At 44.5% G+C, this 13,447-nt stretch overlaps 1 protein-coding gene across 1 annotated transcript in view; it reads left to right on the plus strand.

The window, feature by feature from the left end:
- Positions 1 to 13,447, plus strand: part of LOC106603525 (coxsackievirus and adenovirus receptor homolog) — a 106,228-nt gene that overhangs the window by 75,620 nt on the left and 17,161 nt on the right. The window contains exon 3 of the mRNA XM_014197343.3: positions 13,181 to 13,385. Coding sequence (XP_014052818.1) covers positions 13,181 to 13,385 — 205 coding nt within the window. The remainder of the gene's footprint in view (positions 1 to 13,180; positions 13,386 to 13,447) is intronic.

The following is a 13,447-nucleotide window of genomic DNA, read 5'->3' on the forward strand; positions in this document are numbered from 1 at the left end:
CTAGGACATCGGTGTTGGTGGAGTGTGTTAAAGCAGTGAATAAAACAAACTTAGGGAGCTGGCTTCTGATGTTAACATGCATGAAACCAAGGCTTTTACGGTTACAGAAGTCAACAAATGAGAGCACCTGGGGAATGGGAGTGATGCTTGGGGCTACAGGGCCTGTGTTAACCTCTACATCACCAGAGGAGGAGTAGGATTAGAGTACGGCTAAAGGCTTAAAGAACTGGTTGTCTAGTGCGTTCGGAACAAAGAGTAAAAGGAGCAGATTTCTGGGCACGGAAGAATGGATTCAAGGCATAATGTGCAGACAAGGGTATGGTAGGATGTGAGTACAGTGGAGGTAAGCCTAGGCATTGAGTGATGATGAGAGAGGTTTTGTCTCTAGAGGCACCATTTAAGCAAGGTGAGGTCACCGCATGTGGGGGGGGTGGAACAAAAGGGCTAGCTAAGGCATATTGAGCAGGGCTGAAGGCTCTACAGTGAAATAAGACAAAAATCACTAACCAAAACAGCAATAGACAAAGCATATTGACATTAGGGAGAGGCATCATAGGGTCCAGTGAGTAGCTAGGCGAGCTGGAGACACGGCGATTCAGACAGCTAGCAGGCCGGGGCAAGCAGATGGGCCTCTGGGACGTTGCAACGGAAGAGTCTGAAACCCCCTCGGGCGGTTACGTTGGCAGACCAGTCGTGATGGATTGGCGGGGCTCCATGTTGCCAGCAAAGTGTCCAGGCCAATTTTGCAAAATAGGTATTGAAGCCCAGGAATTGTCTGATGGATCTCTTCGGCTAGTTGGGAGATGGGCCTAGCTTGAGGCTAGCTCCAGGCTAACTGGTGCTTGCTTCGGGACAGAGACGTTAGCAAGGAGTAGCCACTCGGATAGCAGCTAGCTAGCTTGCGATGATCTGGAGTAAAGTGGGGTACAGGGGGTACCGGTACAGAGTCAATGTGCGGGGGCACCGGTGTCAAGGTAATTCAGGTAATTATCTACATGTAAGTGGAGTTATTAAAGTGGCTATGCATAGATAATAACAGAGTGGGGGGGGGCAATGCAGATAGTCTGGGTAGCTATTTGATTACCTGTTCAGGAGTCTTATGTCTTGGGGGTAGAAGCTGTTTAGAAGTCTCTTGGACCTAGACTTGGCGCTCCGGTATTGCTTGCCATGCGGTAGCAGAGAGAACAGTCTATGACTAGGGTGGCTGGAGTTTTTGCAATTTTTAGGGCCTTCCTCTGACACCTCCTGGTATAGAGGTCCTGGATGGCAGAAAGCTTGGCCCCGGTGATGTACTGGGCCGTACGCATTCTCTGTAGTGCCTTGCGATCGGAGGCCGAGCAGTTGCCATACCAGGCAGTGATGCAACCCGTCAGGATGCTCTCTGGTGCAGCTGTAGAACCTTTTGATAATCTGAGGACCCATGCCAAATCTTTTCAGTCTCCTGAGGGTGAATAGGCTTTGTTGTGCCCTCTTCACAACTGTTTTGGTGTGCTTGGACCATGTTAGTTTGTTGGTGATGTGGACAACAAGGAACTTGAAGCTCTCAACCTGCTCCTCTACAGCTCCGTCGATGAGAATGGGGGCGTGCTCGGTCCTCCTTTTCCTGAAGTCCACAATCATCTCCTTTGTCTTGATCACGTTGAGGGAGAGGTTGTTGTCCTGGCACCACACGATCAGGTCTCTGACCTCCTTACTATAGGCTGTCTCATTGTTGTCAGTGATCAGGCCTACCACTGTTGTGTCATTGGCAAACTTAATGATGGTATTAGTCGTGCCTGGCCATGCAGTCATGAGTGAACAGTGAGTACAGGAGGGGACTGAGCACCCACCCCTGAGGGGCCCCCGTGTTGAGGATCAGTGTGGCGGATGTGTTGTTACCTACCCTTACCACCTGGGGGCTTCCAGTCAGGAAGTCCAGGATCCTGTTACAGAGGGAGGTGTTTAGTCTCACGGTCCTTAGCTTCGTGAGGAGCTTTGAGGGCACCATGGTGTTGAACTCTGAGCTGTAGTCAATGAATAGCATTCCAGGTGGGAAAGGGCAGTGTGGAGTACAATGGAGATTGCGTGATCTGTTGGTGTGATATGCAAATTGGAGTGGGTAGAGGTCGACCGATTATGATTTTTCATCTCTGATACCGATTTATTGGAGGACCAAAAAATTCCAATACCAATTAAACGGCAATTTTTTTTTTGTTTTTATATATATATATATTTTTTATTTCGATTGATTGATTTATTTAAAAAAAATGTATATGTATATTTGTAATACTGACAATTACAACAATACTGAATGAACACTTTTATTTGAAATTAATATAAACATAAATAAAATCAATTTAGTCTCAAATAAATAACGAAACGTGTTCAATTTGGTTTAAATAATGCAAAAACAAAGTGTTGGAGAAGAAAGTAAAAGTGCACTATGTGCTATGTAAAAAAGCTAACGTTTAAGTTCCTTCATCAGAACATAAGAACATATGAAAGCTGGTGGTTCCTTTTAACATGAGTCTTCAATATTCCCAGTTAAGAAGTTTTAGGTCTTTTCTCTCTATACCGTTTGTATTTAAATACCTTTGACTTTTGGATGTTCTTATAGGCACTATAGTATTGCCAGCTTATCTCGGTAGTTGATAGGCTTGAAGTCATAAACAGCGCTGTGCTTCAAGCATTGTGAAGAGCTGCTGGCAAACGCAAGAAAGTGCTGTTTGAATGAATGCTTACGAGTCTGCTGCTTCCTACCACCGCTCAGTCAGACTGCTCTATCAAATATCAATTCATAGACTTAATTATAATATAATAAACACACAGAAATATGAGCCTTAATTCATTCATGTAATCAAATCCGGAAACTATAATTTCGAAAACACGTTTTTTTCTTTCAGTGATATACGGAACCGTTCTGTATTTTATCGAACGGGTGGCAACCCAAAGTCTAAATATTGCTGTTACATTGCACAACCTTCAATGTTATGTCATAATTATGTAAAATTCTGGCAAATTAATTACGGTCTTTGTTAGAAAGAAATGGTCTTCACACAGTTCGCAACGGTGGCCCAACTGCTGCATATACCCTGACATGAATGTCCTTTTTTTAAATCAGCACCCGTTTGGCGAAGTAGGCTGTGATTTGATGATAAATTAACAATTATTGATTATATGCAACGCAGGACAACCATGTATAGTGAACCTCTCTTGGGTCGGGAGCAATATTTTCACCTCCGGATGAAAAGCGTGCCCAAAGTAAACTGCCTGTTACTCAGGCCCAGAAGCTAGGATATGCATGTAATTGGTAGATTTAGATAGAAAACACTCAAGTTTCTAAAACTGTTAAATATTGTCTGTGAGTATAACAACTGATATGACAGGCGAAACCCCGAGGACAAACCATCCAGGGATATTTTTTTTTTTTTTTGTTAGGTCATATTATTTTCCAATTGATTTCTATGGGATACCCTTATTATTAGGAACCTGGTTGCAGTTCCTATGGCTTCCACTAGATGTCAACAGTCTTTAGAAATTGTTCGATGTTTTTCTTTTGAGAAATGAAGAAGTAGTCCTATTCATTGTAAGTGTCACTCCAGGTGGAATCTACTGTTTTGGTGCATGTGAACTGGAACGCTCTTCACGTTGTTTTTATCCGGTATTAGAAACAGTTTATTCCATCTTAAATTGTATCGATTATTTACGTTTTAGGGTACCTGAGGTTGGATTAGGAACGTTGTTTGAAATGTTTGGGCTAAGTTTACAGGTAACTTATTAAATACTTTGTAGGCATGTTGGGCGAGTTGAAACCGGTGTATTTCTGAATCAAATGCGCCAAATAAATTGACATTTTTGGGACATAAAGAAGGACATTATCGAACAAAAGGACCATTTGTGATGTTTCTGGGACATTTTGGAGTGCCAACAGAAGGACTTCAAAGGTAAGGCAGTAATTAAATCGCTATTTCTGACTTTTGTGGCACACCTGCCTGGTTGAAAAATGATTTTCATGTGTTTGTATGCGGGGCACTGTCCTCAGATTATCGCATGGTTTGCTTTCACCGTAAAGCCTTTTTAAAATTTGACACAGCGGCTGGATTATCAAGAAGTTAAGCTTTATTTTGATGTATAACACATATTTTCAAGAATGCTAAATATTTGAATTTGGTATTTTTGAATTTCGCGCTCTGCAATTTCACCGGATGTTGGCCAGGTGGGACGCTACCGTCCCACCTGCCCATAAGAAGTTAACTAGTGATTATGTTAATATTTGTTTTTTATAAGATTAGTTTAATACTAGCAATCAACTTACCTTGGCTCCTTGCTGCACTCGCGTAACAGGTGGTCAGCCTGCCACGCAGTCTCCTCGTGGATTGCAATGTAATCAGCCATAATCGGCATCCAAAAATGCTGCTTAACAATTGTTATGAAAACTTGAAATCAGCCCTAATTAAACGGCCGCCCTCTAGTCTAGGGTTTCTGGGATAATGGTGTTGATGTGAGCCTTGACCGGCCTTACAAAGCGTTTCATGACAACAGACGTGAGTGCTACGGGTCGGTAGTCATTTAGACAGGTTACCTTAGTGTTCTTGGGCACAGGGACTATGGTGGTCTGCTTGAAACATGTTGGTATTACAGACTCAGACAGGGAGAGGTTGAAAATGTCAGTGAAGACACTTGTCAGTTGGTCAGCGCATGCTCAGAGTACATGTCCTGGTAATCCATCTGGCCCAGCGGTCTTACTCACATCGGCTGCGGAGAGTGTGATCACACAGTCGTCCGGAACAGCTGATGCTGTCGGGCATTTTTCAGTGTTACTTGCCTCGAAGCGAGCATAGAAGTGGTTTAGCTCATCTGGTAGGCTCGTGTCACTGGGCAGCTCTCGGCTGTGCTTCCCCTTGTAGTCTAATAGTTTGCATGCCCTGCCACATCCGACGAGCGTTGGAGCCGGTGTAGTACGATTCGATCTTAGTGCTGTATTGACGCTTTCCCTGTTTGATGGTTCGTCAGAGGGAATAGCGGGATTTCTTATAAGCTTCCGGGTTAGAGTCCCACTCCTTAAAAGCGGCAGCTCTACCCTTTAGCTCAGTGCGAATGTTGCCTGTAATCCATGGTTTCTGGTTGGGGTATGTACGTACAGTCACTATGGGGACGACATCCTAGACGCACTCTCTCTCTTTGTCCCCCAGTGCTTCAGTTTTTGGCCAGGGCTAGAAGTGGGTCAGTAGGAGCCCTTCCTTAGCTGTTCCTCACCCCATTCCTCTCTCCCTCCATCCCTGCCTCCCACTTCAGTCCGCCCAGCCCAGCCAAGGTTCCAGCCCCTGCCCTGCTCTCTCCTCTCCCTCTATTGTCTATGCTAAACTGGGGAGCAGTGCCTCAAGAGACTTCTGTTTTTGTTTTTGACCTACTTCATTTGATTTAGAATGGGAACCACCAATAATTAATTGGAAGGGGTGGGGGTGGAAGTGGCAGATAAAAAAAAAAAAAAGTATTATAATAGAGCCATCATTGTTATCCCATGTTTGGCGTGCTCATGTGGATAGACATGTAACTGTAGAATCCTGTGCGGGTGATTTTCTCATTGTGGTCGCCCTCCCCCTCTCAGCTGTAGACATCATGTTGTTGTCTCCCTCCTCTCTAGCTAGGCAACATTCAGCTGTAGACATCATGTTGAGGTCTCCCTCCTCTCTAGCTAGGCTACATTCAGCTGTTGACATCATGTTGTTGTCTCCCTCCTCTCTAGCTAGGCTACATTCAGCTGTTGACATCATGTTGTTGTCTCCCTCCTCTCTAGCTAGGCTACATTCAGCTGTAGACATCATGTTGAGGTCTCCCTCCTCTCTAGCTAGGCTACATTCAGCTGTAGACATCATGTTGAGGTCTCCCTCCTCTCTAGCTAGGCTACATTCAGCTGTAGACATCATGTTGAGGTCTCCCTCCTCTCTAGCTAGGCTACATTCAGCTGTAGACATCATGTTGTAGTCTCCCTCCTCTCTAGCTAGGCTACATTCAGCTGTAGTCATGTTGTAGTCTCCCTCCTCTCTAGCTAGGCTACATTCAGCTGTAGACAGGTTGTAGTCTCCCTCCTCTCTAGCTAGGCTACATTCAGCTGTTGACATCATGTTGTAGTCTCCCTCCTCTCTAGCTAGGCTACATTCAGCTGTAGACAGGTTGTAGTCTCCCTCCTCTCTAGCTAGGCTACATTCAGCTGTAGACATCATGTTGTAGTCTCCCACCTCTCTAGCTAGGCTACATTCAGCTGTTGACAACATGTTGTAGTCTCCCTCCTCTCTAGCTAGGCTACATTCAGCTGTTGACATCATGTTGTAGTCTCCCTCCTCTCTAGCTAGGCTACATTCAGCTGTAGACATCATGTTGTAGTCTCCCTCCTCTCTAGCTAGGCTACATTCAGCTGTTGACATCATGTTGTAGTCTCCCTCCTCTCTAGCTAGGCTACATTCAGCTGTAGACAGGTTGTAGTCTCCCTCCTCTCTAGCTAGGCTACATTCAGCTGTTGACATCATGTTGTAGTCTCCCTCCTCTCTAGCTAGGCTACATTCAGCTGTAGACAGGTTGTAGTCTCCCTCCTCTCTAGCTAGGCTACATTCAGCTGTAGACAGGTTGTAGTCTCCCTCCTCTCTAGCTAGGCTACATTCAGCTGTAGACAGGTTGTAGTCTCCCTCCTCTCTAGCTAGGCTACATTCAGCTGTAGACAGGTTGTAGTCTCCCTCCTCTCTAGCTAGGCTACATTCAGCTGTAGACAGGTTGTAGTCTCCCTCCTCTCTAGCTAGGCTACATTCAGCTGTAGACATCATATTGTGGTCTCCCACCACAATCTCACTAGACCATTCCTTCATTCACAACGACCAATCTTCCTCTGAGCGGGTAGATATTAATTGACCAATCAGAAGGGCACTCGGTGCATACACACACAGCCTCCTTGTGCCCTGATGGGGTGATGTCATGTGTATTATCAGCAATTAGTGGCCTGTTAATAAGTCCACAACATGTCTACAGCTGAATGTAGCCTAGCTTGTGAGGAGGGAGACCACAACATGATGTCTACAGCTGAATGTAGCCTAGCTAGAGAGGAGGGAGACCACAACATGACTACAGCTGAATAGTGTGTGTGACCGTGCCAAGTAGGATTAGTGCTGGTAGACCAGGGCTACGCTGGACTACTGGACGTGCAGTACTGATCTACTCTTCTAGGAGAGGAGAGGGAGAAAGGAGAAGAGGATGGGATGGGATAGCTGACGAAAGGAGAGAAGGGGAGGGAGTGATTGAGATGGTGATGTGGGAGAGGAGTGTGAAAGGAACACTGTAGAAGAGGGAAGGAGGAGGGTGGCACTTAACTGTTCCCCAGAGAGCTCTAGAGGTTCATAACTGATATGGCGTTCTCAGTGAGAGGGCTTAGGATGACCAGGAGGAGGATGACCCAACCATCCATCACATAGAGAGGGTTATACTCGCTGTTAACCTAGTAAGGACTATAAGGACGACTGACAGTATCAGGACGGACAGACCTCTAATAACGTCAGTCGTCATTGGATGTTTCCTCAACGGACCGCCCCTATGACAAATTACTATTAGTCTCTTTACTGCACAGTCAAACTGACATTTTTGTGTTCATAAAGTAGCAAAAAACAATGCACCGCTTACATCAGATACTCTATTTAGAGGTTTGGGAATCGTGGTCTGTTGGTATAGCATTGTCCTACAGGCTTTATGGAGCCAGTGAAGCATAGCTAATGCACTGCTGACATGCCTACTGTAATAGTTCATTAGCATTTGGCTCTCATCACGGGAATACACTACAGATAGGCTGGAAGCAGGGTAACTACAATCATGATAAAAATGTATGAATGGTAGTTGCCTATAGTGCTTTAGTCTTGAGAGTATAGAACACTGTATAGCTGCTTCAAATTCCTGGTGGGCTGATAAAAACATTGTGTCCTTGAAAGCACTAGAGCTTTGTTTACTAAAGAAAGTCCAAGTGTAGTGGTTCAGGTTTAACCTTGAGAATACATTTGGAGTGGAGGTACTTTTCTGGAACTGACTATAGAGGCATGGCTGAGTCAGTAGAAAAGCCTGTTTTTACCAAAGACACAACAACACTGTTGCCGGAGTAAGACCGACAGGGAAATTGAATGTACACAGGTGACGCCACTCCCTGTTTGCCTCAAATTAGCCCCTCCCCTCACACATGATGATGACATCATCTTTAAATGGCCCCATGTAAATAACCTAACATGTTTCTTATTCCTGCTGCTGCTACAGCTGTTGCAAGTATAATAGAGGTATTTTCACTTCTGCACTTTTTACTATTTTCTTTAATAGTTCATTACTATGTAAGGTTACTAAGTGTCCATTACAAGTGCAAAATAAAGTTGTCCACAGAGACTTTGTCTGACCTCACCAGATGGATACTGTAATACTGGTCTACCTGTTCTGAATCAGCACTCGGGAATGAAAGTGTCCTTGTTTTCAACTTCAGTTGTCTGGTTTTCCCTAATGTCTGCCCTTTGATTTCCAGCATGTAGGCCCTCTTGGCGTTTTTATAGGATTTGTTTTATGGAGCCACATTCTTTCATGCAGTTAGGACTGGAGTGGGCAATTTTTTTTCAAACTTATGGGTATGCCATACATTATCTTCATTTTAACATTTTCTCAAAATAAGTTTTGATGCGCAATTAAAGGTCAAACTGCATTTCAAACAGTCAGGAATAATCTAATGAATTTAGGGGTTGTGAAATTATACCTAGGCTAAATAGAAGCCTTCTACAACCATAAGACCCACTAACAATTTAATTATTTTATCAAAATAGTTTAACCTGCTTTTTTCCAATAATCACTGATCTGGCTTTCAAGTCTATGAAAATGCCCTTTTTGTTACAAATTTAACCAGAGCCATGCAAAAAGCACATCCAGTAATAATCACTAACTTCTTGTAGCAGGCATTATAGAAAATGAACACAGGTCTCATAAACAATCTCTCAAGCACAAGCCCACGTGCTAGTGAGTAGCCAGCTAATCTTTATATTTAAAGTCAAGCCAACTTGGATTTGCTTGCTAACAAGGTAGAACAGTTGAACTGTTATGGACACACCCTCCTGTCTGTCTCCAACTGTTTGAACAACAGCTTGTTCACCTTGTTTTAGATATTGTTCAAGTGGCCTACCTGAATAGAAATTGTACTTATTTCTCAGAATGAGAACAAGTTGCCAATTTCTTATGAATGTGGATTTTTATGCTTAGTGCACATTTATTAAACAGAGACTGAACAACTAGCACATACGTCTATGGCTAAAATGCTGCTAGCGGTAGGCTACGTGGTACCGCAATGCCGCGTGCGACAAACGGGGCATTAGTTTTCCTGTTCATTGTCTTGGGGTTAAATTCCCCCTGTAATTCTCACAGAAACCAGTTTGTCCAATTTTTTTTGTTCCTCACTTTCCCTGGATACCACTAGTCTTCCTCAACAAAACATGTCATCTGTCTCATCGCAACCTTTTTAAGTCGCTCCAACAAAACAATTTTGAGGTACATTTACCTAATATTTTCTCATTTTAGAAAAAGTTCTATAATTGAATGAAGTTACATCTATAAACTGTTTTATGTATACCAGTAGGGGATCCTAAAGATAAATGGTCAGAGAATAAACATTCAAAAAAAGTATCATTTTAAGTGAGTATGTTTGGGGCAAAATGCCCCCAGGGCAATCAATGCAAGTCAATTGTACCTATATTAACATATCCCTAATCATCTATAAGTATCTTTAAGTTATACAATACATTTTCGGATTCTTTAGGATGATTTGGACAGGAAGGACTAAATTAAAAAAACATATTTTATAGTGAGGTTATTAATAGTGACTGGGCTCTCGAGTGGCGCAGCGGTCTAAGGCACTGCATCTCAGTGCTTGAGGCGTCACTACAGACACCCTGGTTCAAATCCAGGCCTTATCACAACCGGCTGTGATTGGGAGTTCCATAGGGCGGTGCACAATTGGCCCAGCGTCGTCCAGGTTTAGCCAGTGTAGGCCGTCATTGTAAATAAGAATTTGTTCTTAACTGACTTGCCTAGTTAATTAAATTACTTTTTTTGGGGGGGGGGGTCGTTTCAGTTCAATTATATAAAAAAATGATCACAGATTTCTGTTTCAAAAAAACGTTAAATGCATTATGTGAGTTGAATGCTGTAACACTGAATAAAACAATGAATCAAAGTCCCATGATGGTAGTGACTGTCCATTACTGCTTATCACTTATTGACCATAAATTATTCACATTACTTTAATAAAAGTATTTTATTTGACTTTCATTCCAAGTAATCTCATCTGTATAGAGCTGCTGTCTGACAAAATCACTATTTTAGTAGTTCTTCAAAGTAAATAAGGCATACTTTTATGAATACCAACTATCAATCAGGTATCAGGTATTTTCAGGCTTGCGAAGCAACTGCTTTCTATCCTCCTCGATTGAGGCTTCTATTCTCTGTCTCCGTGTCTGCTCCGCACAGACCGGTCAAGTTTATGCGGGTGCGCAATGGGTTATGGTCTATGTAGTTAATTACCACGTTTTCTGCGCTAAACTATGTAGATTATTGGCCTGTACGAAACTACAACTCCCACTACATCGCACTGTTCCGGCTTCATCTGATTTATCTTGACAGAAACTGTACATCGAGCTCACAGGAAAAACTGAACAAAATGAAATTCAAATAATTGAACCAATGTCAGAAAATCCCTCAGCACTAATAGTGAGATGTGCATTGTAATTTTGTTCCGATATTTGATTTATTAAAATAAGATACCTAGACTAGCTTTTAAGCGTCAATTAAAATAAAATGCCAAAATGGCACGCATAAATGTATTTTAACACACTAATCTTCAGGGAGCATTTTTCCCCATAGAGGGTGCCCACTTATTTCTCTTAAAATTAGTTTGCCTAAGGATAGCCAGTATTCACATATCTAAATCTTACCAAACTTTGTTTTTATCTGTCCGTAAATAAACTATTTCCTCAGTTACCCTACTCTCGTTTTGGTAAGGTCGTTTTAGTAGGGTCTGCTCTGTTGGGAGATGAGACATAAAAACGGTATCGTTAGAAAGGTTAAGTTCTCGTCTAGTACAGTAAAATAAGGTCTAACCGTTTCGGTGTCCATATGACCCATTTTTATTTGATTTATTTGATTTTTTTATGCTATTGGGCCAAACCTCAAATGCAGAAGGAGAGTTGATACTGCTTGTCAAAGAGGAAGAAGTGATCTTTCGTCTTTGTTGTTGTGAGCGGTAGGGTGAGAGGCTTGGTGTCTGTGTGATTGGCAAGGTGCACAGTGCACACAGCTCAGAAGGAGCGAAGGGGAAGAGACCAAAAAGACAGAACACTCATAAAAACAAAATCGGATTTTCTTGCGATAGTCATTTGGAACATTGTACTAAAACATTACATTCTAATGAATCTGATCAATGCAATATATTTCCCAGCCCTACATGCAGTATGTACGTGTGTCAGTGTGAGACTGAGTGCCTCGTTGCCTGTCTCTACCTCAGTGCCTCGGGCAATTTAATTTCCTCCCCTCCACCTTTCATCTCGTTTTTACTGCCGATGCTCTGATCCCAGTGTTAGTTTGAGGTCTCTGTGTCTCTCCTGGCATCCAGGTGTTATGCATTACAGGTTTAGTGGCTAATACAGTATGTTCAAGATGTATTCTAGCTACACAGCCTTGGCTTGGCAGTCATGGGCTCTACACAAGGATCCCCAGCCGAGCTGCTAGACAACTTGCAGTCCGCCGTCCATCTGGTTCTCTTTTCTTTTGCCGCCTCCCAGCCCACCGCCCTCTGTTCTGTTCGTCTATCTATGTTTTCTTCTCCTCTCCAGCCTGGGTTCTCCAGCCTGGGCTCTCCAGCCTGGGTTGTCAGTACGTGTGTATGATGAGGATCACGGCACACACCATTAGCTCCTGTCTCTGACCATCTCCATGGAAAATGGAGAATGATGTGCCTGTTGTCTGCCTGCAGTGTGAGAGAATTACAACTGGAATCCTTTCATTTTTAGTTTGGCCCTCCCTCCCAATCCTTGTTTTCTCTGCCTCTGTGCTTCTCCGGCTAGTTGTCCGTTGGCTCCACCTTGACTCCATCTCCTGTCTTCTCCACGTCGCTCTGTGTCGGAGGGAAGGGGGAGAGACAGACGGGGGGGTAGGGGAGGTGCAGGAAGGTAGCGCTGGGGGCTGTTGCTGAGCCCAGGGCATAGCTCTCTCTCGGTCTGTGTTGACACAGCAGGTGTTGATTTGACTCCACAGTAGGGCTTTGTTTGTTCCATGCCATACCACAGCTCAGCAGCATGGAAATGAAAGGGCTAAAACAAGCCAGAGCCAGGCACTGCAGGTCGTTAGGGAGATAAGAATGTTACAAACTGACTTACTCTCCCTCAGTATCGGTTGTTTTAGTGAACAAAGACAGGGTGCCCGTTTGCACTCTCTCAATAACAGCTTGGATTATTTCTCCAGGCTTGATTTTTTTGAAAGTTGTAACTCTTGTACATGTAACTGCCGCACTAATTCTCGATTTATCGATTTATTTCTCTCTCCCTCCCTCCTTCCCATCTCTCTCCCTCCCTCCTTACCATCTCTCTCCCTCCCTCCTTCCCATCTCTCTCCCTCCCTCCTTACCATCTCTCTCCCTCCCTCCTTCCCATCTCTCTCCCTCCCTCCTTCCCATCTCTCGCCCTCCCTCCTTCCCATCTCTCGCCCTCCCTCCTTCCCATCTCTCGCCCTCCCTCCTTCCCATCTCTCTCCCTCCCTCCTTCCCATCTCTCTCCCTCCCTCCTTCCCATCTCTCTCCCTCCCTCCTTCCCATCTCTCTCCCTCCCTTCCTCCTTCCCATGTCTCTCCCTCCCTCCCTCCCTCTCTCCTTCCCATGTCTCTCTCTCCCTCTCTCCTTCCCATGTCTCTCCCTCCCTTCCTCCTTCCCATGTCTCTCTCTCCCTCCCTCCCTCTCTCCTTCCCATGTCTCTCCCTCCCTTCCTCCTTCCCATGTCTCTCCCTCCATTCCTCCTTCCCATGTCTCTCCCTCCCATGTCTCTCCCTCCCATGTCTCTCCCCCCTCCTTCCCTCCCATGTCTCTCCCCCCTCCTTCCCTCCCCCCCTCCTTCCCTCCCATGTCTCTCCCCCCTCCTTCCCATGTCTCCACCTTCAGGTGATCCTGTACTCTGGGGACAGGGCCTATGAGGACTACTACCCTGCAGTGAAGGGGCGAGCCCACTTCAACTCAGCCGACCCTAAGAATGGTGACGCCTCCATCAACTTGACGGGTCTGAGGTCTAGCGACACTGGGACCTATCAGTGCAAGGTGAAGAAGGCCCCGGGCATCCGCAGCAGGAAGATGCTGTTGACCGTCATGGGTGAGTGAGACACCACTGGTGACATTTTAAATCTTAAACAGCCATTACTTTATCTATCTATT

The sequence above is a fragment of the Salmo salar genome, chromosome 04 (assembly GCF_965601325.2).
Source record: "Salmo salar chromosome 04, fSalSal1, whole genome shotgun sequence".
Lineage (NCBI taxonomy): Eukaryota > Metazoa > Chordata > Actinopteri > Salmoniformes > Salmonidae > Salmo > Salmo salar.